At 41.0% G+C, this 27,068-nt stretch overlaps 1 protein-coding gene across 2 annotated transcripts in view; it reads right to left on the bottom strand.

Moving 5' to 3' along the window:
- Positions 1 to 14,018: 14,018 nt before the first annotated feature.
- Positions 14,019 to 27,068, bottom strand: part of LOC120023792 (serine/threonine-protein kinase D1-like) — a 51,337-nt gene continuing 38,287 nt past the window's right edge. For both annotated transcript variants that reach the window (XM_038967904.1, XM_038967905.1), the window contains 13 exons: positions 26,912 to 26,989; positions 26,320 to 26,512; positions 25,312 to 25,435; positions 24,840 to 24,917; positions 24,107 to 24,395; positions 23,543 to 23,595; positions 22,897 to 22,969; positions 22,484 to 22,590; positions 22,060 to 22,221; positions 21,271 to 21,369; positions 19,956 to 20,223; positions 18,210 to 18,295; positions 14,019 to 15,145 (listed from right to left, as the gene is read on the bottom strand). In XM_038967904.1, coding sequence (XP_038823832.1) covers positions 14,912 to 15,145; positions 18,210 to 18,295; positions 19,956 to 20,223; positions 21,271 to 21,369; positions 22,060 to 22,221; positions 22,484 to 22,590; positions 22,897 to 22,969; positions 23,543 to 23,595; positions 24,107 to 24,395; positions 24,840 to 24,917; positions 25,312 to 25,435; positions 26,320 to 26,512; positions 26,912 to 26,989 — 1,844 coding nt within the window. In that variant the 3' untranslated portion in view covers positions 14,019 to 14,911. The remainder of the gene's footprint in view (positions 15,146 to 18,209; positions 18,296 to 19,955; positions 20,224 to 21,270; positions 21,370 to 22,059; positions 22,222 to 22,483; positions 22,591 to 22,896; positions 22,970 to 23,542; positions 23,596 to 24,106; positions 24,396 to 24,839; positions 24,918 to 25,311; positions 25,436 to 26,319; positions 26,513 to 26,911; positions 26,990 to 27,068) is intronic.

Here is a 27,068-nt window from a genome sequence, read left to right as displayed (position 1 = left end):
CACCTCCAATTGACTCAAACGATGTCAATTGGCCTATCAGAAGCTTCTAAAGCCATGACATAATTTTCTGGAATTTTCCAAGCTGTTTCAAGGCACAGTCAACTTAGTGTATGTAAACTTCTGACCCACTGGAATTGTGATACAGTGAATGAGAAGTGAAACAATCTGTCTGTAAACAATTGTTGGTAAATGTACTTGTGTCATGCACAAAGTAGATGTCCTAACTGACTTGCCAAAACTATAGTTTGTTGACAAGAAATTTGTGGAGTGGTTGAAAAACGAGTTTTAATGACTCCAATCTAAGTGTATGTAAAATTCCGACTTCAACTGTACGTTTACTATGTTACATCTTGTCTTTGAGACCAGGCTGATATAATACATAACTAGGAATGATAGAATAGTGACTGTTTAGTATTTTCCAGACTTTCCATCTTACATTGGATTGAGAATCTAAATAATTAAATGATTCATCTTCCTTTGCTGACGTGTGTGTGTTTTTTCAATTGCTCCTCAATTAAGAACTATTTCTGATCTCATCTCAATACGAATAGGTGATCAAAACAGGCACCTGTGTAATTATTATTGACGGCACCCATCGGCTGAATTAACATTTGCTGTGTCTGGAAATCAGAGAGGGAATTACTGTGATGTGTGATAATAACATGCAGATGTGTTTTCCTTCCATGTAGTCAGTAATCAGAGCATAGAGAACACGGCTCGATGGTGCACACACACACGTACACACACATATACATACACGCACACACACACGTGCACACACAATTAAAACAAGCAAATAAAAAACTAAAAGGAAACAGGTAATACTGAATGTTCATGACTGAAACCATCAATATATGAGGAGAGTGATGATGTGTTCCATCATGTCACACTGAAACCGTCAACATATGAGGAGAGTGATAATGTATTCCATCATTCGAGGAGAGTGATACTGTGTTCCATCAGGTCACACTGAAACCATCAACATACGAGGAGAGTGATAATGTATTCCATCATATGAGGAGAGTGATAATGTGTTCCATCATACGAGGAGAGTGATGATGTGTTCCATCATATGAGGAGAATGATGATGTGTTCCATCATACGAGGAGAGTGATAATGTGTTCCATCATATGAGGAGAGTGATAATGTGTTCCATCATACGAGGAGAGTGATAATGTGTTCCATCATATGAGGAGAGAGATAATGTGTTCCATCATATGAGGAGAGAGATAATGTGTTCCATCATATGAGGAGAGAGATAATGTGTTCCATCATACGAGGAGAGTGATAATGTGTTCCATCATACGAGGAGAGTGATAATGTATTCCATCATATGAGGAGAGTGATAATGTGTTCCATCATACGAGGAGAGTGATAATGTGTTCCATCATATGAGGAGAGAGATAATGTGTTCCATCATACGAGGAGAGTGATAATGTGTTCCATCATATGAGGAGAGTGATAATGTGTTCCATCATACGAGGAGAGTGATGATGTGTTCCATCATATGAGGAGAGTGATAATGTGTTCCATCATACGAGGAGAGTGATGATGTGTTCCATCATATGAGGAGAGTGATAATGTGTTCCATCATATGAGGAGAGTGATAATGTGTTCCATCATACGAGGAGAGTGATAATGTGTTCCATCATACGAGGAGAGAGATAATGTGTTCCATCATACGAGGAGAGTGATAATGTGTTCCATCATATGAGGAGAGTGATAATGTGTTCCATCATACGAGGAGAGTGATGATGTGTTCCATCATATGAGGAGAGTGATAATGTGTTCCATCATATGAGGAGAGTGATAATGTGTTCCATCATACGAGGAGAGTGATAATGTGTTCCATCATACGAGGAGAGAGATAATGTGTTCCATCATACGAGGAGAGTGATAATGTGTTCCATCATATGAGGAGAGTGATAATGTGTTCCATCATACGAGGAGAGTGATAATGTGTTCCATCATGTCACATTGCTATCTGCTTTTAATTGATTTTGCCCCAAATGGTTGTGGCCCAAATGGCACCCTATTCCTGATTTACTGTTGACCAGGTCCCTCGTCTTCCGAGGAGCACAAAACTAAATTAGCCAACAGGTGAAGCAGGTCAGAAAGTTTGAAATATTTCCAACCATCACACGAAAAATTCAAGTGTAATACAAGACGTGCATTTTATCTGATACAATATAATTTTTTCTCTGATTCTATTATAGTATTTTGTTTTGTTGCAATGAGTACTGCTAGTCATCTGCAAAAGAGTGGGATCCTAATTGGGAGAGTGTGGTTTGGTACACCGACTCTCCCACCAATATCAGTCACCTCTAATTGCAGTTCATGAGGGAATATGTCGGGGGGAGATCAAGCAAACTTTTGCCTCACCATTATTTCATTTTCCCTCCGCATTTCCACTATGTGATTCCATGTTGCTTGACAGCAAATGGAAGGAGGGGTGGGAGGTGGTGGGGAGCTTGGAGGGCTGTGACACCTGCAGCTCGTCTGAAAGCCATGTTGTTTCAGTGCACTGTGGGGCCTGCTGCAGTACATTATGTTCAGGGGGAGAAAGGATCAGACCCCCTTTACCTGACCAGCTGAGGCATTTGGGCCGCACAGGGACCCTTCTAACAGATTGGTAATGAGCGCCCTGGTTGTATCTGGGGTTTGCTAAGGCATCGCAGATCGTCGTCGTCTCCCCCCACCCCCCAACCTCCCTCCACTCTCCACACCTCCAGGGAGACTGTGGTCGAGGATAATGAGAGGGCTATGTGTCCATGATTCACAGAGACCATCCGTGCGGATTAGCTTTCTCACCATGTACACAATGTCAATGTGGATTCCCAGGGTTAGGAAGAACACCGCCAGATTGGCCTGGTTCAGCCCTGGGGCTAGATGGCCCTTCCCAGAGTAGAAAAAACACCTCTCAGTGGGCCCATGTAGTTTGATGGTAAACCATATATACCTGTTGGCCCCCCAAAAATGTATTCGACAGATTCCTTGGAACACAAACACAAATACTACCTGCTAGATTAGCACATGAGACAGAACAATGGCCTCACCTTGCAAGCATTCACTATCAAGTTAATTTAAATGGATGGTGAGATAGAGTCAAGTGCAGTAAGTCAACGACCTGTTAAGACATCGTCCTTGTGTCTTGAAGTATTAGCAACAATGCCAGTGTCACTGTAGTGTTCATCACTCTTTTCTCACTAGCTTCTCCCTCTGATTTTCTCTACAAGGTGCCAGCAAGAAAAAATACAAAGGACCTGAGGGACAAAAGAATGTGTAGGATTCAAAATAAACTCTCTCAATATGCCCCTAAGAACAATATGTTTAGGGTTTGGATTTTGTAAACAGAGACATGTCTTATCAAGAAGAATGGTTGTGCCAGTTATGGCCTTTGTACTCTGGCTATTAGAGTTATTCCTACAGCGGTTTGGCTGTTAATTGTCATTATGTTTGACATGAATTGGACTCTCTCACAATCCACTGCGCTCAATTATGTCCATTTTGTACTTTGATAGATCACATGATTAACTTTACACAGAAGTGAATTCATTTCTACACTCGTCCGTATATCATTATGGAAGCAGTGGAAATAAATAACGCTGTGTACGGCAGCATTTTTAATCTATGGTTACAATGACTTTGTATTAACCTTCAAAATCTTCAGGTAATTACAAATATCCAGAGAAAAGCATTGAGACATCTATTTGTATTGTGCGTTGTTGAGAGCGATCCATATCACTACAAAAATCTAAGTGATAGATATTCAGTTGTTAGAAGTCTGAAAATGTCTCAGATTTAGTAAAGGCACTTATGTGTGTGCGCAATATCCCATATCCCTTTTTTAAATATGTTTTAAATCTGTATAGGTATGATATCTTATGCATAAATACAATATTTTCACGGCATCATTCCATTCCACCTTTTATTCGAAAATTCATTAAAAGCCCCATTGCAGTTTTTACATACTTCAGATACTGTGCAGTGTGATTGCATGGTGGTTTTGTCGCTCGTTGTGATACTCATTTGGTGAATATGTAATAATTTACCAATCTCCCTCAAGTAGGAAATGGACTCTTTGATTAGCACTGATTTGCACAGAAAGCACAGACAAAGGGCCAGTGTAATATTATGATGTTCAGACTACATACTCCAATCATTTAATAGCCCCTTACAAGACTGAGAGATTGTGTTACCACCCTCCTCTTATAGAGCAACTTTGGACCACATACAATACCTGTTAAGATCACAACAATAGAAACAATAATAAACCTACCTTGCAAGACTCTGCACTACATCCTTCCAACCTGCTCTGCTCTCGGTGTTTTTGCATAGCTGAACTGGAATAGGCTGGCCTGCCCTAGGCACAATAATAATTATCTGAATACAGCAGCTACTAAGCCGAAATAGAGTAGGGTAGGCCTAGGCTAGTTTCCCACTGCATGGCAAGGAGTTGTGGTATCCCAGAATTACTTGCTAAGCCCCAAGGTCAAGATTATAATCAGGTTATAAGGCAGAGAATCAGTCAGCTTCTAGATAACTATCTCTCTCTTTCTTTATCTCTCTCTCCCCCCTTTCTCTCCCTCTCTCTTTCCCCTCTCTCCCATCTCTCTCTCTCTGCCATCGCTCTCTTTCTCTCTCTACTCCCCCTTTCTCTCCTCTCTCTCACTACCCCCACTCTTTCTCTCCTCTCTCTCTACCCGCCCCTTCTTTCTTTCTTTCTCTCTCTACCCATCCCCCCTTTCTCTCCTTTCTCTCTCCTCTCTCTTTTTCTCTCCTCTCTCTCTCCAGCCTCTCTCCTCAGGCTGAACTCATCGTGAGCCACCAGAGTGTTATTTATCTTCTCTAGCCAGGGAACCAGTCTCTTCAGATACCTCTGCTGGCTGTTGATTAATGCTGTTGGACTGCTGCTATAAACAACCATGACCAAGTCAACATGCCTGGGATGGTAGTATGTGTAAACAGTCGGGCGTATAGATGACATAGCCAGCAGCAGTGTCAGTTCACCTCTAGCTCAGTCAGCTGGGGAGAATATGGCTGCCGATATCTCCAAGGTAAACTAAATAGCTAGAATATTTTTTTTATGTTATGTTCAGGTCAAATATACTCATCATTCAATGATGCAGATGCAAAACCTGTAATAGCTGCAAAGATTTTATGTTAGGTAATGTTCACGAAGAGGTCAAATACAGAAAACTTGGATTCAAATATGCTGAGGCTAAACCGGCAATCAGGTGAACCATTCCTATTATCAGTACAGTATACAAATCACACTAATGGTGCTGTTGTTCCCACAGAAAGTCTGAAGTTATAAAAGTCATCATACAGACCATCTCTTGCCACAAGAAAAACGTAACATGGCATAATGAGAATGTCGGAACGAAACTATCACACGAATATTTACAGACTAATAAACGTCCACCACAAACCCATCTGAACAAAACCCAGGTTACTTCATATCAAACTGTCCAGACTACAAGAGGGAGGTTGTCAAAGCAGTAGTTTGAAAAGGTGTTTGATATGTTGAAACATCAGGTAAAACCCTTCAGTCACAGAACCCAACAGCTTTTTCTAAGCCATGTGACACTACTTAAAATGAAGAACACAGAGGCTTTCTTCATGTGACTGTCTAATTACATTCCTCTAAGCAGGAGTAATGTCACAAAGTGAAACTATTTGTGACGCTCGCTTGAAAAAGAATGTGTTTCATGTAAATAATCAGAAGACCATTACTTTGTGGCCAATTACATTGCCTTCAAGTCGTTTTCTTTTTTTAAACTATTCTCCTGTCTGAAAATAAAACACAGAATGTAATCCTGTACACAACAAGAATAGAATGACAAGTACATACTGTAACTCTAGCTTTAGCTCCCACCAGAGTAATGTAATGTAAAGCAAACCTATTCTTTGAGGTGCCAATCTCTTTTCAGAAAACACAGTACGGCCAAATGCATGAAGCTTAACGCAATAGTAGTCAGTAATTTGCAAACAAGTCCACTTTTCATATTTTTATACAAAAACAAGTTCATGTTACCATGGTTTCTGTATACCCACAGGCAACATATAGAAAGATATTGGATTGCATTTCTAACAGTCTTCTTCACTCAACACAGTCTCCATGCTGTAAGGACCTTAGCTGAAGGTAAGTTGAAGTTAAAAGTAAGTCGAAGTTGAAGTTAAGTTGAAATTGAAGATAACTTGAAGTTGAAGGTAAGTTGAAGTTAAGTTGAAATTGAAGTTAAGTTGAAGGTAACTTGAAGTTGAAGGTAAGTTGAAATTGAAGTTAACTTCAAGTTAGTCTTACCTCAAGAAAGTACCCTCTACACAGTTTAAGATTCTAGACAGCACCTTTTTTAAGGGTGTATAAAATGTCATGAGAATGTTCTCTTTCTAATTAAAGTCAAAGTAGCACTCTCTCAGTCAGCCCTACTGTGAGAAAGAATGAATAACATTAAAAAACAGCATATAGAGAACAATTAGGTAACCATTTAGAACTCAATTTAGAACTTGCATGCCCAATGGGTATTTTACCCTGAAACTTTATACAAAGGACACGCTAGAGAAACCAATCAAGGGACTTCATTATTTTTCCTTTAGTTCCTGTTCAAATTGGAGCTTTCCTCGGGTCTCTGTAATGGACAGTTATCCAATCTCCCTCACTCTGATTGAGATGATGATGCTCATATGAAAGTAACTCTTATTTCATGCCTTTAGAACATTGGTTTGTAATAGGGGCCCTTTATTAAAGCTCCGGACTAATGTTCTCTTTCTCACTTACAATAGGGGCTTTTTTTTATGGTTACCAAGGTGACGTTAGACACAGCTTCAGCAAACACGGATGGTGTCACCGAGGTGAATAAGAAAGGTAGCAAGGTGAATTTGACCGGGGGAAATTGCATGCCATTACTGTTAATATTTACTCATTAAAAGATCCAGGGAACTGGAGGGATGCTTGCGCAATTCCTAATTTGTCAAATCAACTGCTGAACATACCCTTCATTATGACCCTGCCACTCATTGTGCTCTCGCTCTCTCTCTCTCTCTCTCTCTCTCTCTCTCTCTCTCTCTCTCTCTCTCTCTCTCTCTCTCTCTCTCTTTCTCTCTTAATGGACATTAAAAGTGAGATGGAATTGAGTCCATTACATTATAGTAATTTTCCCCCATTGCTTTTTATATAGAAACAACGACTTTGATGGCAGTGTTTTACTTGTCATCGAAATGATACCGTTGAAAGACTTTGGAAGAAGCTGGTTTAATATGTTACATCATTTTAGAAATTGCTATTGTGAGTCTTAATTTTTGAGTCTTTGCTGTACTTGACAGGCTCACTGTAAGATTCATGTACAGTGATAGAAAATAGAGATGAAATGATCTTTTCAATACTTGCTTTTATTGTGTCAACGCTGTATAGTGTAAAATAAACAACAGTTAATGACAATCAATTTATTGAATCAAATCAACAATCTAGCATTCATATTGACTACTTTTCTGGCGGAGGTCTTTTTCAGGGTTCCTTGGGGGTCAAAAACATATTTGCACTCCATCTTAAGTGTGAGACTCAACAGAGTTCCTCCATCGAAAGCCAGCCAAACACCTGTCAAACTAGAGGGAAACTACCCTACCACTTAAGACGAAAAACAGCTATTTTATACTTCACAGCATTCTTATATGGAAAATTGCAAATGCTATTTTCATTTAACCTTTGATTTATACAGATTATTCTCATTGAGATCAAATCTATTTTACAAGACAGACCTGTTCTAAGGTTATATTAATGTTCTGTGAAATGTGTATATAGGCTCTACTACTGTATTTGATGAAATGTATGACATGTGTATATAGACTCTACTACTGTATTTGATGAAATGTATGACATGTGTATATAGACTCTACTACTGTATTTGATGAGATGTATGAAATGTGTATATAGACTCTACTACTGTATTTGATGAAATGTATGACATGTGTATATAGACTCTACTACTGTATTTGATGAGATGTATGACATGTGTATATAGACTCTACTACTGTATTTGATGAGATGTATGACATGTGTATATAGACTCTACTACTGTATTTGATGAGATGTATGACATGTGTATATAGACTCTACTACTGTATTTGATGAGATGTATGACATGTGTATATAGACTCTACTACTGTATTTGATGAGATGTATGACATGTGTATATAGACTCTACTACTGTATTTGATGAGATGTATGAAATGTGTATATAGACTCTACTACTGTATTTGATGAGATGTATGACATGTGTATATAGACTCTACTACTGTATTTGATGAGATGTATGACATGTGTATATAGACTCTACTACTGTATTTGATGAGCCATATATTTCTACAGCTTTTTCCCTCCAGACAGAATCACCCAGGTCCATCAACATTCTACTGTCTGTATCTGACCTACATTCCCACCAACTGGCACACAGACTTGAGAATTCATCTGAATAAAATAGCTCCATGACACAGTCACTGACTGACTGAGAGGGAGAGAGTGGGTGACTGACAGACATAAACGGCACGTCAGTGACACGAAGAAAGCTGCTCAGAGTGTATGTATGCAGCCTAACATGAGCAGGTCCAGCTCAGTTAAAGTTGGGAGGACCAACATTTATGTTCCTCTTAATTGCCGATGAGAAGAAGAACATGCTTTGGGGAAGAAGCAGGATCAACAGACAGCACTGAGGGCAGATTCAGGCAGACCCGTGCGAAGTAGTGGACCACTAACATTGGCATGCTGTGTCTGTGCAGAGCCAGAAAGGAAGGTTTGTTTAATCCCTAAACCCTCCTCCCTCTGCCAAACCCGTAATCCCACTAATCTCCACCACATTGCCCAAGAACACACAGAGACTCAAAGAATCCCCATACAGCTAGTCATCCAATCCCTGCCTCCCTCAATCCCAGCAGAGTGCAACCACTCGCTTGGTCAGTATGGCATCCCTGGCAGCTAAACACAAACACACAGGGAGGTTGCAGTGTTGGTGGTGTAACTGCACAGTTTGTTGTATTGGTGGTGGACGGTGGTGGTGGGGCCAAATAAGGGAAATGTTACCCTGCTCGACCACTTCCGCTCCTGGCCCCTTGCGTGCGAGGCAGGGTGTGCTCATTGATGCCAACTATTGAATTTCAGACACAGAGGGGCTTCTCGCTCGCCGGGTGGCTCTGATCTGGCTGCCGGAGAGAGAGAAGTGGTGACCCAGAATAACTTCATCTAACCACTACTAGGAGAGTATGGTGGAATAATCAGGGCTATTTCGCTCTCTCTCTCTTTTCTAGTCGGACACATTTTGCAACAGAGTGAACGTTGAGCGATCAGCACGGAAATTCTCTCTGAGCCTCTTAACTACTCTGTTGCCCAAACAGCTAGCACTACCATAACAAACAAAAGTATATGAGCATAAACAGGCCTGGTGTGAAATAATCCCAGGAAAACAGACTTTGAGGGAGAGGGGAGAGAGAGCCTGTGAACCTGAATCTGTCTCTCGATTAATTGACAGACAAATTGCTTATTGACTTTCCAGATTCTCTCTCTCCGACTAGAGGCAACAGCGCTCATTGGATAGACAACAGCACATTTGTGTTTGGGCTAAATAAGTTCCCATGATGCTCTCTGGCACAGTGCGGTGCAGTGCACGCACACGAGGTTAATTCCCCACCACTAGCTCCCTGACATTTCCATGAGCCATGCACTTGAAATGTTGCACAGTAATTGATGTTGAGCCTAACATGTGTTCAGACTCCACTACAAATTAAAAGGGAAAAGGTTATCATAATATTTAGCTAGCCCAATTTGTAGAACTTGAACTGTTTCCTGTGGGGGCATCCAGAGGAAAAATATATATTTTAAAGTTGAACTTTTGACTAAGGGGATGGCAATATTGCTGAAATATTAAACAGAGTGGAGCACTCCAACAATAATTTGGAGGCCTGGCTGTGGGGATGGAAGGCTGTCTTGGATGGGGAAGGAAGGCTTCAGCACTCCAACACCAACATCGGAAGGGCTTCTCAGAGGGAGTGAAGCATAGCGCTAAGTTCAGCCTAAGGAAGAAAAAAAAAATTTGTGGATTGTGTGCCGCCCCTCCCCTTACCCAACCCCATTTAACAAACCTCCAACTAATGGAATTAGGTAGTCCATCTGTGTATTCTACTAAATTTGAATAATTATTATTCTACCAACTAATTGTACTTTAAAAATGTTAGTCTTTATTAGATTAAAAACTATTTGACACTTTTTTTTCAGAGCTAGGGCATAAGTTACACAAGCAGTGAGTGAGAAGTTGTATTCAGGTCCATTGGTGGAGTCATTTAATCTAGGTGATACTGTTGAATAATTGGAATGAACGGAATGTTTAATTGATGTAATATATTTGGATTGAGAACACCACTGGTGGAGTGTGTGATTTGTAAAGTTATTAATTCAATGTGTCTGCATGTCATGCTCTTTAGATGAGCTAGTCCTGGTTTCAGTTGGAACCTGATGTTTTTATACATTAGATGTGATCTGTCTTTTATTCCTTCCACTTGTCCTCGTGCACGACCTAGCAACCTCTAGCGCTATATAGCCTATTCATTGGACAAGTAAGTTTCATTTGTGAAACTAATATTACAATATATTTCCTCTTCTGCAGACAGAAAAGGAATATTCCACGCACAATATGGCTGTTGTCATATTGTGATCAAATTCAAACAGACTAAAATGTGCAAAATAATTTTTGTCTTCCCAATATATTGGGAATGAGTGTATTATTTATGAATACCCTATCAAAATCGGCATGTGCAGGAAATGAAGTTATATAAGGATGAGGTCTCATAATTACCAAAAGAGAGTGCAAGTTGTAGACAGAATTACAAACGAAAATAAATAATATGAAAATACTTTCATTATGCGAAAATAAATGTAGGCCTATATTTTTCTGTGGGATATTTAAAGAGGGGTGTAATTTAAAACTCAGTGTTATGTGTAGGTAATGTGTGTGTTGAAGGCCTGTTTATAAGTTATGCTTGAAAAGTTGTCTCCAGCTGTCGTCGCTCACTGACCGCTGCGACCACGGTTGTTGTAAAGAATGTGTTTGGAGTTGCAGAGTGACGGATGGCAGAGTACAACTGCAGGTGTACATTCTTCAGACAGCGAACTGGCATCCACTCAGCACCACGCTATTTCCGCGCGCTAATGGAGTCGTCTCTGTTCACATGGGCTCAGTGAGCCTCCGCCACTATAGCACGGCGCTCATGGGCAACCAACACTGATCTGTAAATGTACTTGTGATGTTGTGTCAAATAAACACCAACTGACGCATTAATGGTCACCAAACATTGTATATTCAAAGTTGAGAAACTCTTTTCAAATGATCCTTTGGGGGCAACCTGGAAAACAGTCCTGACATAAAATCAATATCAGAGGAGGAATACAAGCCACCACTAAACGGTGCAGGAAGAGAAAGACCACATACTAGTGTAGTGTAGCCTACATGAAGAAGTCTTGTTTGGTATAGGCTATGTTCTCAAAATTGGCATACCCTCCTCAACTTGCAAAGGGACTTTTTTCGTTCTTGTTGTCTAACACAAGTACTACATCATTTGGCTTTTTTGTTTTCCTTTTGGTGGAATTATTATTTGTGCCAACAATTGGAAAAGAATGAATAAACTAGTTAGGCTACTAATGCCACAATCCCATTCAGCATGTTATCTGGAAACAGAACATACGGTTTATCATCGGTAGAACATGTGATTTCTCATTAGCATATAAACTAGTCTACATATCTTCTACTGCAAAACCCGCTATTAAATAGCCTAAACGTTGTCGACAGCTCTCTTCTATTGTTAATAAAATGCTAATTCATGAAATGATGTGAATTGTATTTATTTAGGCCCATTTATTTTGCAGACATGGGGGGCCACTGCCGATGAGGGCTATTCGAGGTGAGATTTTCATTCACCAGTAAGGCCTAAACATTGGTTCCATCCGTTGTATCGTGTTTCATACACTTTCCTGTTTGATTTGATTATCATTATTGAGATATCTGTTTGGTTCTCTTTGATTGTTCGTGCACGCTGTGTCGGGAAGGCTAGACACAAGATTTGAATTCTCGTTTATTTGTGGAATATCTCCCGCAAAATAAATATTATTATCATGTTATAATGTTTAATGTATTTTTTATGCATTAGTAAATCTTCTTTGAAAATAATGGTATGAAGATTATGATAGCCTATTAAAATAACAATAATAATGATCTTATAATAACAGCAACAAAAATAACATTGTTAATAATAAAGTAGGCCTAATAATAATTCATTATAAATTATAATCAATAATACAATCAGTTAAATGTCGAAGTAATAATAACAATATGCTAATGGTAATACAATATTTAATAAAAACAATAATAATTACAATTGTGCTAAGTCAGTTGCTTATTTCAAGCATCGGAATATTGGTAATGACCAGTGTCTCGAATTTCGTCGCTTAATTAATCAAATCCTCGGGAGACTAAACTGTAATTTTCGTTGCATTATTGTTATACCCGAAGATTCGTGTAGGCACACCCAAATTAGAGTATAGATTATAACCAGCCATAACAAGTGAATATCCTGCCTTTCCAAAAATGTATTGCTGACTCTTATCGAATATGGCTACAGTTTGCAATTTGTGATATGTTTGTAATAATGTTTGCCATAAGTCAATAATATTAATGATTAATTATTCATGCTTTCAAAAAGCAATCCTTATAGAGGAGATGGCTTCTCTGCTGCATTTTTCTCTTTCGATATGCCACATACCGGCAGGTAATGTTGATTTGACCAAGCTTTCAAAGAAGGCAAAGTGTACAACCTCGTCCACTATTTTGACAATCATGCCGAGAAGTGCACACTATTGCATACAGCATTCCTTTATGTTCAACAGAAACTATGAGATAAATCAAAATATTTGCGCTGGTTCTAATCCACTCAATAAAATACTTTTAAGAAATTAACTTGGTAATTTAAGTTTATGGTAGTTTTAGCAGGGTAGTATTTATGGAAGGATGCACTTTTATTAACTTGTTGTTATTCCTAATAGTTAAATGTTCGATGGAAACATACGTCTTAGTGTTTGCAAATCATTTTACTTGAAGCAATCACTTCTGCTGTTATTTGTTTGGGTTTCCTATAAGAGTCACATGAGTGGTAATTCATAATATTCGTATTTTTGTCTTGTATGGACTGCATGTTTTCATTTAACGTCTTTCTTAATTTTGTATGTTTTTCTTGTGGCCCTTGGTGCCCAACTAAACACAGTAGGTATGTGTGGACCCTGATCCATTGACTAACACGGAAAACATGTTGTATTGAGCGCCATCTCATGGTAGAATAGTAATTGTTGTACATTCAACAGTGCGTGTAACTTTCCATTGTGCCAGTATAAACCAGCATAAGTTGTTATTTGCCTTCATATCTCCAAAGTATGAAAACGGATAACTTATCTCTTAAATAATAATAAAAAATAAACCGTATTGCTCTGGAAATTGATTATGAATCAGTCCCCTGAATGAATTACCAAACCTACTGTACCTAGGCCTTCATACCTATAATAAACCATCCGATTCAACCAGCTCTCAATCATATAAATGTAATCTCAACATGAGTCTCCAAGTGAATAATAGTGTCTCTCTCTCATCAGTGCCTTTCAGCCAATGTGCATATGGTTTTGTCTCACCTCTGGCTTGACTTTCTTCTCCCAGTATGGGGAATGGCTCTTTTTCTCTCATCTTTCTCCCTGATTCTCCATTCTCATTCTTCATGCAGTCCCCCTAAACTATGGATGAAGATGCAGCATGAGTATGGGTGCCATGTTTAAAATAACTTGCAATTTGTAAACATATGTTCTCAATAACTCCTGTTGCCAGTGTACTCAAATGTAGGTCAAAATATAAGGCATGAGGCATTGGGGTGTATATGTAAAGCAAACTCACAAATCATGTAATAAATGGTATTAAACGCTTACATATCTGCTTTGAAATATATTTATTTAAATGTGTAGCCAGAGAAAATAATGTATTCCCTGTAGGCAAAAATGCATTAAAGGCTGGTTGCAATTGCGCAAAGAGCACAAACATACTGTACAGTAGCCACATACGCAACATTCAGCATCACACCATGAACACATTTCAACACTATAGACTAGAAAAGCAGCTAGCTCTTGATGAGAACAAATGCTTACAGGTATTCTACCTTCACTGTTTCTCTGTATCCAGGCCTCAGGATTTTGTCTCCATACTCTTGAAGCCTACAGAGTCCGCTCTCTATCTCCCTCTCTGTCTTTGTCTTTCCACCATTTCTGGCTATACTGGTTTTCTGTGAATTCTTATCATGTCATCATATAAAGGTACATTCAAGAGTGAAATAAAACTTTAGTAATAATAATATCCTTTCTCACTCTTAATACCACTAAGGTTAGTCCTGAGCTGTCTCGTTGGGGTGCACCCAATCACAGTGAAACACATCTCATTTTGGTTTTGACTAAATCGTTTAGCTGGCTTTTTGGGGGGGATTGTTTGCTGCTGTTGACTTAACATACAGTACACCTGGATGATCCTTCACACCCAGAGTTTTACAGTATAAGAAGTTAGATTGTCTTTCATGAGGCAGCTAGGCAATAGACCTGATTGACTCATATACAGACAATTAGAAATGGGATTATTTGTTAGTTAGGCAGTTAGTTTAAAGGCAGGGTTTGGATATCGAGCCCCTAGCTGCTGGCTGGGAGTGGAGGGCTCAGTCAGTCAGTCAGTCAGTCAGTTAGTCAGTTGTGCTGTGGTGTGTTGTGTTGTCTTAAGGGGGCAGAGGCAGCAGTGTTCAGTACTACAGCACGTTGACTCTTAAGGGGATAGTAGCCCTGCATTTACAGTATTCACATCACGCTGACTCTGTCGCTGAGGGCCACCATGGTGTCCACCTCCTCCAACTCCGGGTCAGGCTCCACCCCTTCGCTGACGTCGGCGTGTGGGTTGACCAGGTGGGCGGGGTACGTCAGGCCGTGCTGCTCAGCGTGGCGTTCCCAGCGGGTGTCATCGCTCTCATGCGTGACGTAGCGCTCGTGCATCTTCCATTCTAGGCCACGTAGGTCCAGCCACATTCGGTAGTCCTGAGAAGGACATCATTAGCAGGGACACAGTAGTTAGCATTAGCCTACAGTTTCAATTGTTTTCTTTTGATTGTGTCAAAAAAAATCATTTTGTAGGATTTTTTGCGGCTGTTGGATTACAAACTCATGTCTCTCATCTCTCTTGCTGTAGGGCTTACCTGTATCCAGGAGTGTCTGAGAGACTTAGTGTAGCCAGGGGTGTCTGACAGACTTAGTGTAGCCAGGGGTGTCTGACAGACTTAGTGTAGCCATGGATGGCTGACAGACTTAGTGTAGCAAGGGGTGTCTGACAGACTTAGTGTAGCCAGGGGGGTCTGACAGACTTAGTGTAGCCAGGGGTGTATGACAGACTTAGTGTAGCCAGGGGTGTCTGACAGACTTGGTGTAGCAAGGGGGGTCTGACAGACTTAGTGTAGCCATAGATGTCTGACAGACTTAGTGTAGCCAGGGGTGTCTGACAGACTTAGTGTAGCAAGGGGGGTCTGACAGACTTAGTGTAGCCAGGGGGGTCTGACAGACTTAGTATAGCCAGGGGTGTATGACAGACTTAGTGTAGCCAGCGGTGTATGACAGAATTAGTATAGCCAGGGGTGTCTGACAGACTTAGTGTAGCCATGGATGGCTGACAGACTTGGTGTCGCAAGGGGGGTCTGACAGACTTAGTGTAGCCATAGATGTCTGACAGACTTAGTGGAGCCATAGATGTCTGACAGACTTAGTGTAGCCAGGGGTGTCTGACAGACTTAGTGTAGCCAGGGGGGTCTGACAGACTTAGTGTAGCCATGGATGGCTGACAGACTTGGTGTAGCAAGGGGGGTCTGACAGACTTAGTGTAGCCATGGATGGCTGACAGACTTGGTGTAGCAAGGGGGGTCTGACAGACTTAGTGTAGCCATGGATGGCTGACAGACTTGGTGTAGCCAGGGGTGTCTGACAGACTTAGTGTAGCCAGGGGGTCTGACAGACTTAGTGTAGCCAGGGGGGTCTGACAGACTTAGTGTAGCCAGGGGGGTCTGACAGACTTGGTGTAGCAAGGGGGGTCTGACAGACTTAGTGTAGCCAGGGGGGTCTGACAGACTTAGTGTAGCCATGGATGGCTGACAGACTTGGTGTAGCAAGGGGGGTCTGACAGACTTAGTGTAGCCATAGATGTCTGACAGACTTAGTGTAGCCAGGGGGGTCTGACAGACTTAGCGCAGCCAGGGGGGTCTGACAGACTTAGTGTAGCCATGGATGGCTGACAGACTTAGTGTAGCCATAGATGACTGAAAGACTTATTGTGGCCGGCCTCCCGAGTGGCGCAGTGGTCTAAGGCACTGCATCGCAGTGCTAGCTGTGCCACTAGAGATTCTGGGTTTGAGTCCAGGCTCTGTCGCAGCCGGCCGCGACCGGGAGACCCATGGGGCGGCGCACAATTGGTCCAGCGTCATCCGGGTTAGGGGAGGGTGTGGCCGGCAGGGATGTCCTCGTCCCATCGTACACTAGCGACTCCTGTGGCGGGCCGGGCGCTATGCACACTGACACGATCGCCAGGAGCACGGTGTTTCCTCCGACACATTGGTGCGGCTGGCCTCTGGGTTAAGTGGGCATTGTGTCAAGAAGCAGTGCGGCTTATTGCAGCGAGGAGACAAGACTGTAACTACCAATTGGATACCATGAAATTGGGGAGAAAACAGGGTAAAAAAAATTATGTTTTTAAATAATATAAAATACTTACTGTAGCCATGGATGGCTGACAGACTTATCCAAATACAATAAGTCTTCTTACTCCTTTGTGATATGTACAGTACATTTTTCTATCTGTTACATTGTCTGTTAAATCTAATTGAAGAATCTCAAATATACAATATATTTTTATTTGTATAACACTTTTTTGGTTACTACATGATTCCATATGTGGTATTTCATAATTTTGATGTCTTCACTATTATTCTATAACGTAGAAAATAGTAAAAATAAAGAAAAACCCTTGAATGAGTAGTTGTGTCCAAACCTTTGACTGGTACTGCATGTTATCCAGTTTCTTGAAATACTTCGCAAATGCAACTTCTTTCTACGTGAAAACTGAAAAGTTCTATTCCTTCCTTTTCAGTAGTGAGTGGATTCATTTTCATACTGGTTCCCCATGGGAATCGAACCCACAACCCTAGCATTGCAAGCACCACACTATACCAACTGAGCCACATTCTCACATCACATCATCACAAACCACTTATGTCTCAATGTACTCAATTACTGCATTGTGCATTGTTTTTCATCATGGTGATAGAAAGTCTACAGGTACAAACCTAGATAACCAGCCTATGTACAATACAGTAACGTACCTTTCCATTAAGTGGTTTGTAAGGATGGTCATTTAATATTGCACAAAAAGTGATGTTATTTGATCAAGAAAACTATTTAATTTGATGTGGATGTTTTGTGTCTTTGAAATCTTTGAGGAAAGGGTTTTGTTCTTTCTGGATTACATTAGAGTGACAACAGCAGAGAAAGGGGCATGGCAACTACTCTTACAATATCAACTATTGAATCCTGCAAGATACTGTTCTTAAATATACAACTAAGTGGAGATACAGAACAATTATTTTTGCACGCATTACAGACGTCTATATCAGTGGAGGCTGCTGAGGGGAGGACGGCTCATAATAATAGCTGAAACGGAGGAAATGGAATGGCATCAAACACATGGAAACTATATGTTTGATGTATTTGATACCATTCCACTCATTCCGCTTCAGTCATTGCCACGAGCCTGTCCTCCCCAATTAAGGTCCACCAACCTCCTGTGGTCTATATCAGTCCGATTATACTACTAAAGGCACAGTGCACTACTTTTGTGAAAAAATATATCTTTTAATTAGTATATATTTTCAATAATACATTTTTTAAATTGTGATTTTTCAGGGGGTGCTGCAGCACCCTCAGTACCCATACTTTCCGCAGCTATGGAAGGGTAGCTTATCTGTACCCAGGGATGGCTGAAAGACGGGCCGAAAATGTCATTATTTTTTAAACTAATTTGTGATATATGCAGTATGGAGAGTATGCAGTAGGGAGAGCTTACCTGTAGCCAGGCATGGCTGAGCGACTTGTCCACGCTGTAGCGCTTCCTCATCTTGACTTGCAGCAAGTTATTAATGAGGTCAATTGCTGGAACAACAAAGCAGGCCGTCAGAGGATAACTCATGGTGGGAAACCTAGAGGATTTGGTGCAGGCCCCTTTCAGAGCCATGCAAGGGCTAATGAGCAAAGCCAACATCATGTTAAGATTATTTCAGGGGTCATGGTTCTCTGAGTCCCAGTTGGGATTCTTGACCTTTAGGCCACTCCTCTATAGTACCAGGGATCGCTTGGCATTATGCACATGAATAGGCTGCAACAAGAATTGGTTCTCTCTCTCTCACACTCTCTCTCTTCCCCCCCTCTGTCTATTCCTCCCTCTCTCTCTCTCTCAAGCACACACACACACACACACACACACACACACACACACACACACACACACACACACACACACACACACACACACACACACACACACACACACACACACACACACACACACACACACACACACACTCACTCTCCTTCTGTTGCTTTCTCTCTCTCTCTCACTCACACACAGACATTCTTTCCTTCCTTTTCCATCTCTCGGACAATGACGCACGCCATCCGCTCAATTCAATAGCAGCATAGTTGTTGGGGCCAGGATTTGTGTTGTAGGCTTTGTGAGCCATGGAGCACTAGAGGTGAGAAAAATTGTGATAAGAGAGGTTCCTATGCTAGACAGGCCCTAACACGAATCAATTCTAAAAAATCTGCAGACCCCCTCAGATAAACATAAAACTGACTCACTGACTTCGTAAATGCATGGCGTGTATTCATGCGAAAACATATTTTTTTAATTTATCATTCGTCTCTGTGTTTCATAATTGTTCTTCAATTTGCAAGAGGCTGAATGTATCTCACCGGAGAAAACATCTGAGTGTGCGAAACAGCGTCCCTCTGTTTCTGTATGTGTATGACATCTATCTGATTCTGTCTGGTCATAAAGAGTATGACATTGTTGCCGCCCGTACCATTGAATGCAAGGGAAGCCAGCGAGCTTGACAAAAAAGTATAAAATAATAGCCAATCAGCTTTGAGCTAAACTGAGCGAGCACAACAGTGAATTGTCCTGGCACACCAAAAAAAAGTGTCATGGGAAGCCAGTTTGGATTTTGCTTCACTCCTATCACATCGCATAAACAGAAATACGTAATTGACAGAAACAACTTAAATTGTTGCATCTAGTTGTTTTGGTGTCCTTCGGTGGCTAGCTAAAATTGTCCCTTTCCTAAATTAGCCATGGATGGAGATATGGATTTGGGCTTGTGGTTTTACTTAATTCTCCGTACTGGCCAATGATTATAATGCCGATTCTAATCCAACCATAAATTCATACATTGTGCCCCTGGACTGAGAGGACGGAAGTTCAATATGTAGCTAGATGTTGAAGGCTAATGTTAACTAGAGCAAACAACGCAATTATCACAACACATAGGTTGTAATATGGCTTTTCTTTCTGGCTTCCCCAGTGATTTTACCAACGCACCGCTACTAAATCAGATTATCATAAAAGGCATTCTGACCGTGTAGCAAACATTCACTATATGATTACAAAATCCAACAGATACTCAGGAAGAGGCTATTCTAGTCTGATTTTCAGAGTAATGGTGTATCATTCCAACACAACTATATCAAATGTTATTGTACAGTAATGCAGTTATCCCAGTAATGCATGAGTCATTGCTGCTCGACAGACACCCACCTTCCTGGGACACCTTCTTCCAGGGGTTGGGTGGGTACATGAAGGCAGCATTCTGAATCTGGTCGTGAATGTCCTCGTCCTCGTTGAAGGGGAAGGTGCCGCTGAGGCTGACGTAGATGATGACCCCCACAGACCACATGTCCAGGGAGCGGTTGTAGCCTTTATTCCTCAGGACCTCAGGGGCCAGGTAGGCCGGAGTGCCCACCACTGACCGACGGAAAGACTTCTCTCCAATGATGCGGGCAAAGCCAAAGTCGCACAGCTTCACCTGAGACACAGATAGGGTGTGTCTCAAATTACACTAGATTCCCCACTATGTTAGGAATATCAGTGACGTTTGAGACACGGTCATGTGTGGTAGTGAATATTACACTGCCACAGTTCCAAGTCTCGTATTCACTTGAACATGAGAAAGTGCGGTGGTAATCAAGGGTTTCATACTAGAGTAACTGGACTAAGACTTTTTAGAGAAGGCTAATACATAACATCCTGTATGTTCGCCATCCAAACAGTTGGTTCCACAGACATAATAATAATCAGCTGGCAAGGATTACCCAAAAGGCCAGTTAACGTTATCACACTGTCTGTTCGACATGGACATGATATGGTCTACAGACGATTTACTGTAGCTACAGAATTCTACCAAAATAGACTTTGGCAAGACTGCAGAGGATGTCAGTTCTCAGCACTATAATGACGCCAGTGATGTTGCCAGAGGATGTCAGTTCTCAGCACTATAATGAAGCCAGTGATGTTGCCAGAGGATGTCAGTTCTCAGCACTATAATGACACCAGTGATGTTGCCAGAGGATGTCAGTTCTCAGCACTATAATGACACCAGTGATGTTGCCAGAGGATGTCAGTTCTCAGCACTATAATGACACCAGTGATGTTGCCAGAGGATGTCAGTTCTCAGCACTATAATGACACCAGTGATGTTGCCAGAGCATATTTGGGGAAATGAAATACAGATATATAAGAACGGACTCTCCTTCTTCCCTTTCAGAAAACATTTGTTGTAAATAACACAAATGCAATTTGTTTAACACCCATCCGATGCCTGGCCATGCCTAAAACAGTGACTCATAGTACAGTACAGAGCAGTACAGGGCTATGGCTATGGAGAGAAGGGCAGCATAATTGGGAGTGTATCATTAAAATCAAGAGACATAGAACATTGTAGAGACACTGAGTGCAGTTTCCATAAACATCCACATTATCTTAGAGTAGACTGATAGATGAATGTCTGTTTATGTCTGTGAAATTGATGTTTCTGTTTTGGCTTGTTTGGAGGCTGAGCTAGAGGTTTGTTTACTTGTGGAAAAGCATCTGCGGACGCCAGTAAGACGTTCTCTGGTTTGAGGTCACAGTGGACGATATTCTTGAAGTGGAGATGACGAAGAGCCTGAAGAATCTGAAAAATATGTGAAATGAATGACTTGTACATGGTGAATGATTACTTTAATTAGGGATGATTAAAACATTTAATATAATCTGGTCATTTGCATTTATATACTGTCAAACATTACTGCAATGAGTTAATCAGGTTCACACTGACTGTTTCTTGGTAGTCTTAAACAAATCTACTTTGAAACAAAAGCATACAACTCAAACACATGGTTATGGGCTTTAAAAAAAGAAGACACCTGTACCATGTCAGATATAGAGGTGAAATGTATTACATTGAGAGTTTGCATCCTAATATTACACTTTATATACATCGCAGAAGTCTGAAGTATAACAAAAATGTTTGTTGGACATAGAAACACAGGATTTTCTGCGTTTAAAAACAAATAATGTTTAAAAATATGAATAACATTCCAGCCATGAGGCCACTAGGTCATTTGACTACAGCAAAGAGCTACTTGAAATAAATAAATACATTGCATATCATAGTGAAAAGTGCAACAACACATGATTAAACAAATGTTATGATATTATTATCAGAAAAATACATGAGCATACCTGTAAACCTTTTACTTCACTGACTGTGTTTCTATACAGTATACAGTATGTGAGTGTCACAGTAAAAGCAGGTGTGTGGCACTGCTACAGCACATCCGTCCATTGTCTGCGAGCGACAACGCTTGTCAGCCAGGGTTACCTGTGAGACGAAGAACTTGGTGATGCGTTCAGGCAGCCTCCCCTTCTCACTGGACAGGATCATCTCCAGCATGTCTCCGTGGAGCTTCTCCATGACAACGAAGACGCGCTCCGGCGTCTCAAACATGCACTCCAGGTTCACTACCCCAGGGTGGTGCAGGTTCTAGGAAGTAAAAACAGAAACACAGGAGCCTTTTAAAGGAAGCAGGCAGAGAGCTCGACAGGCTCTCCAAACACCCACTGTGTTGTCATGATAATAACTTCATTATTTACCTACCGAGACAATATCTCTATTTTTGTCTTTAGAACTGTTTTTTTCCTCTCATGTGTTCATCATAACGTGTGTCTGGCAACATCTGAGAAAAAGGTTCTAATAGTGTGTGTTTCATATGAGCACACAGGACCACGCGTACTGGTGTGTTTACCTGAAGGATGGCGACCTCATTGCGTAGCTGGCTCTCCTGCTTGGTGGGGAAGCGTAACTTGTCGATGATCTTAATTGCTACATCCCGGCCAGTTTTTCGGTGCTTTCCTGTAGTATGGAGACATTATATTATGGAGAAATCAAAGGCAGGTTACAGGTTTATACAGGTTTAACTTCTCAGAATTAATGATTATCTCAAATACTTTTTCAAAAGATTAAAATTGATCTGATGAACCCCTTTTAACAATATACTGCATTATTTCACAATATAATAAACACCTCCTTGGTCATGCAAATATTTTTCTGCCATGAGATCAGGAGAGAATTGTTATAAAAGGCTGTGTCCCTCGTGCAATCAAGTTAACACTTTTTTTGCCAGGTTATCAGTGTGACAAGGAGGTACAAATGCATCACCTCCATAAACAATCCCAAATTGGCCCGATCCAAGGACTTCATCCGGGAATATCTGATACACTGAGCTGATATCCTGTAGGTGTGAAAATCCAGTCAATGGGTTTAAATGTGTATATTGTCACAAATATTTAGTTTTTGGTTTGTCTACAACCATTTTTATCTCTTCTCACATGACAACTTAATACCCACTAATCTCATACACGACTGGAAGAGTTGCCCAGAAATATAATTATAACCAGTGGTACTGTGACTAATTATCGAGAGTAGCTATGGCAACTGCTCGGCTGAGTGGGTAATCAAAATCATCTCCATTTGAGCTACTTAGAAGATGATGTCACCTCAGAAATCTAACCACGCATTCAGCTTTTTTCTTTATGTTGAAGGTTGGACAGTCCCAGCCACTGTCATGTCTAGTTTAGTGGATCCATGTCTGTGGAATGTTAAGTTGTCTACTGTCTTCTGTCTATTATTTTTTTCAATCCTACAAAATCTAAAAAATTACCTAACCATGCAAGAGGAGCAATATATTATTACCGCAATATTATATATAATATAGATATATTATGACCAATATTATAGTCACTAAATCTGAAAATAAAAATATACCCAAAGTGGTTCAAATAACGTGAGACCAAATCCTACTTACCACGTTCTCTTGAATCTGGCAGTTGGACACTGAAATACTGATGGAAACATCCTCTGTTGGTGTAAGGGAAATGTTAAGATTATCCCATAAGAGTTAAGAGCACTCCATAAGAGTTAAGAGTATTCCATAAGAGTTACGAGTATTCCATAAGAGTTAAGAGTATTCCATAAGAGTTAAGAGTATTCCATAAGAGTTAAGAGTACTCCATAAGAGTTAAGAGTATTCCATAAGAGTTAAGAGTATTCCATAAGAGTTAAGAGTATTCCATACTATAACCTTGAGAGTGTTCCTTCCGAGTGCTGAGTAGGGTTACAAAATTCTGGTAACTTTCCCCAAATTCCCAGAAATCCTGGTTGGAGGCTTTAGAATCTCCTACCTATTCCCCTCCTGATTCCAGGAATCTTCCAAGCAGGATTTCTGGAAAACCTGGGAATTTTGGGAACGTTACCAGAATTTTGCAACCCTAGTGTTGAGTAAAACAAGGTTGCTTCAATTAAATGACATTCATTTCTATAAGAGTTAATCTATCCCACCATCTATCCAATTAACTCTGCTTATACTTACTGTGGCCACTGTGACGTGACCCGTGTGACAGTCCTTTAGAGATGGCGGGCATGAGGGCATGCTGGATGGCCATCTCCCACATCCTGGCCACATCCGGCCCGACCCCGCTAACCAGCATACTGCTGTGGGCCGACATGCTCCCCGGGCCCTCCGGCCTCGCAAGGTTCTCCCCTACATAGTAGACAAGGCTGCCCGTGGCGATCTCAAAGCAGTGGGCGTTGGAGCCCTCAGACAGCAGGTTGAAGGTCTTGGCAGGGTCCAGAGACAACACCTCTGACAACGGAATTTCCTGCCACATAGCAGAGGTAGTATTGCTCTTTGCTGTTTGGGGACTAGGCCGGGTTACTGTCAAGTGCTTTGTGACAACAGCTGTTGTACAAAGTGCTTTATGAAATACATTTGATTGATTGTTGTAGTAGCAGTCGTTTTACAGTGGTTAGAGCACTTGCATTTCAATATCAACATGATATTTCAATCTGATCAATGTCTGATCAATGTCTTGGTCCAGGCTGCTTACTTCTTGCTACAAATTACATGATATCGTACTAAGTCTTTATATGAAAAAGTGATTGCAGCCTGCTTATCTGTACAGAGTACAGTGTAAAACTGCGTGTTTACCTCGTCTTATTCAAACTCTACATTACAGTAAATTAGTTTGCATTAACTTTATTTCTTAGATTTCATTCACCCCTCACTCATAATAATCTATATAACATTTCAAATGATTTCTTACCTTGTAGTATTTGCTGCCTGTGTCATTCTGGAAAAGCGTGATGCATTTGCTGTCTAGCCTCCAGTAGTGTCTTTTCCTCTGAAGTGGAAACAGATAGAGAGCTTTGCACAGACTGGGACAACATAACATATTTTCCTGGTGCGTTCCACCTCTTGGCAATGGGGGTTTCCATCTACTCATAAAGCATCTATTATGCCATAGGTCAGTGCCCATAGCAGATTTGACTAAATAAAAACAACATTTAACATTTAAAAGACATGCATTCACAAAATAACTTACACAAAACACACAAAACATTACAAAAAAACACAGAAAATATGAAGAAGTCTATAAAATGGCAGAACATTAGTGTTGCAAATTTTCTGTACGTTTTCCAAAATGTGCAGGTTTTCCAGAAATCATGGAATTTTGCCACTCTACAGCAGATTGATTAGTTGGTGTGATAAAAATACATGAATATAATCAAACTTACCAGAGTGTCTTTGCTGCTGAAGTGCACTAGCCAACCTTCCTTCATGATATTGCTACTTTTCCTCTTGGTGTTTTTGACTGACTGGACCACTCGCATCAGCGGGATGTTGTTGCTAGTAGATGGGCTTTGGAATGAAGGGAGTCAAACATAAAAACTCTGTCAGTGTGAATGCTTTTCTTCTCAACTTCAGGACTCAGTTAGGGTTATGGATTGGGTCAGGGTTGAGCTGAGGTGTGGACATGAAGTTAGGGTTAGGTTAGAACTGGGATGTGGATATGAAGCTATGGTTAGGGTTAGGGTTGGAGTTGAGGCTAAGGTTAGAGTTGAACCAGAATGTGGACATGAAGCTAGGGCTAAGGTTGTGGATAAGGCTAAGGATTGAACCGGAATGTGGACATGAAGCTAGGGTTAGGGTTGTGGTTAAGGCTAAGGATTGAACTGGAATGTGGACATGAAGCTAGGGTTAGGGTTGTGGTTAAGGCTAAGAGTTGAACCGGAATGTGGACATGAAGCTAGGGTTAGGGTTGTGGTTAAGGCTAAGGATTGAACCGGAATGTGGACATGAAGCTAGGGTTAGGGTTGTGGTTAAGGCTAAGGATTGAACCGGAATGTGGACATGAAGCTAGGGTTAGGGTTGTGGTTAAGGCTAAGGGTTGAACTGGAATGTGGACATGAAGCTAGGGTTAGGGTTGTGGTTAAGGCTAAGGATTGAACCGGAATGTGGACATGAAGCTAGGGTTAGGGTTGTGGTTAAGGCTAAGGATTGAACCGGAATGTGGACATGAAGCTAGGGTTAGGGTTGTGGTTAAGGCTAAGGGTTGAACTGGAATGTGGACATGAAGCTAGGGCTAGGGTTATGGGTAGGGTAAGGGTTGAGCCGGGGTACATTGCTTCATTCTAAGCAGTATGCTAGAATGGATATTTTAACAGGACCTATGACTACTGTACATATTGACAGCCATAGCAATTGGGAGTCCCCCTGTCCTAGTCCCAGGCCCAGTCAATCACCTTATAGCCCTGTTGCAGTCATCCTCTGGGTCATGGAGGTCTCCCATTTCCCCATGGCCAGCCTCCAGCAGGCCTGAGTCAAGCACTATGGCCTCCTCCATGTCATCCATCAGACCACTGTTCATGTCACTGTCGTGGTCGTCACAACCCTCCCCCATCCCCACATCAGACTCCGCCCCTGAGCTCAGCAGATCTGGAGGAGGAGCAACAAGTGCAAAGACAATAGTAGAAAATTAAGTACGCCAGAGAAACCCTGTTTTTTTAAAGAAGAAAGAAGGAACGAAAAGCGGAAAATACAAAGAATATCAGAGTGGTAGTGTGGGAGAGATTTTAAAATAAAACAGTGACATCATTTCACTGTCATAATTCTGTTGATATTTCAAGGAATATTCTGGTACTTCCAAGAATTCAGCTGGTGTCCTATATATGATTATCTTCCTACAGTCTCTCATAACTGAAGTAAATGTTGCAGAATTGAAAGAAAAATATCTCAATCCTGTGACATTTCTTGGAAACTATATGAGATGGACCACCACTTACTAGGAAAAATCTGCTACACTTAAAGCAAATGACTATCGAAAGTGAAACTTGCCTTCATTTTTAGACACTTCTCCAAGGCAGTTGTTTGGCACTTTGGGGGCACATCGTTTATGACAGTTGAATTTGCAATCTGTAACCGTGAGAGAGAAACAGAGAGAGTGAGAGAGAGTGTGTAAGATGGGAGGGAGAAAGATAGAGAAAGGGGAGAG

This window comes from Salvelinus namaycush, chromosome 28 (genome assembly GCF_016432855.1).
Source record: "Salvelinus namaycush isolate Seneca chromosome 28, SaNama_1.0, whole genome shotgun sequence".
NCBI lineage: Eukaryota > Metazoa > Chordata > Actinopteri > Salmoniformes > Salmonidae > Salvelinus > Salvelinus namaycush.
Note: the sequence above shows the minus strand (reverse complement) of the source record. Positions and strands in the feature narration are given on the sequence as shown.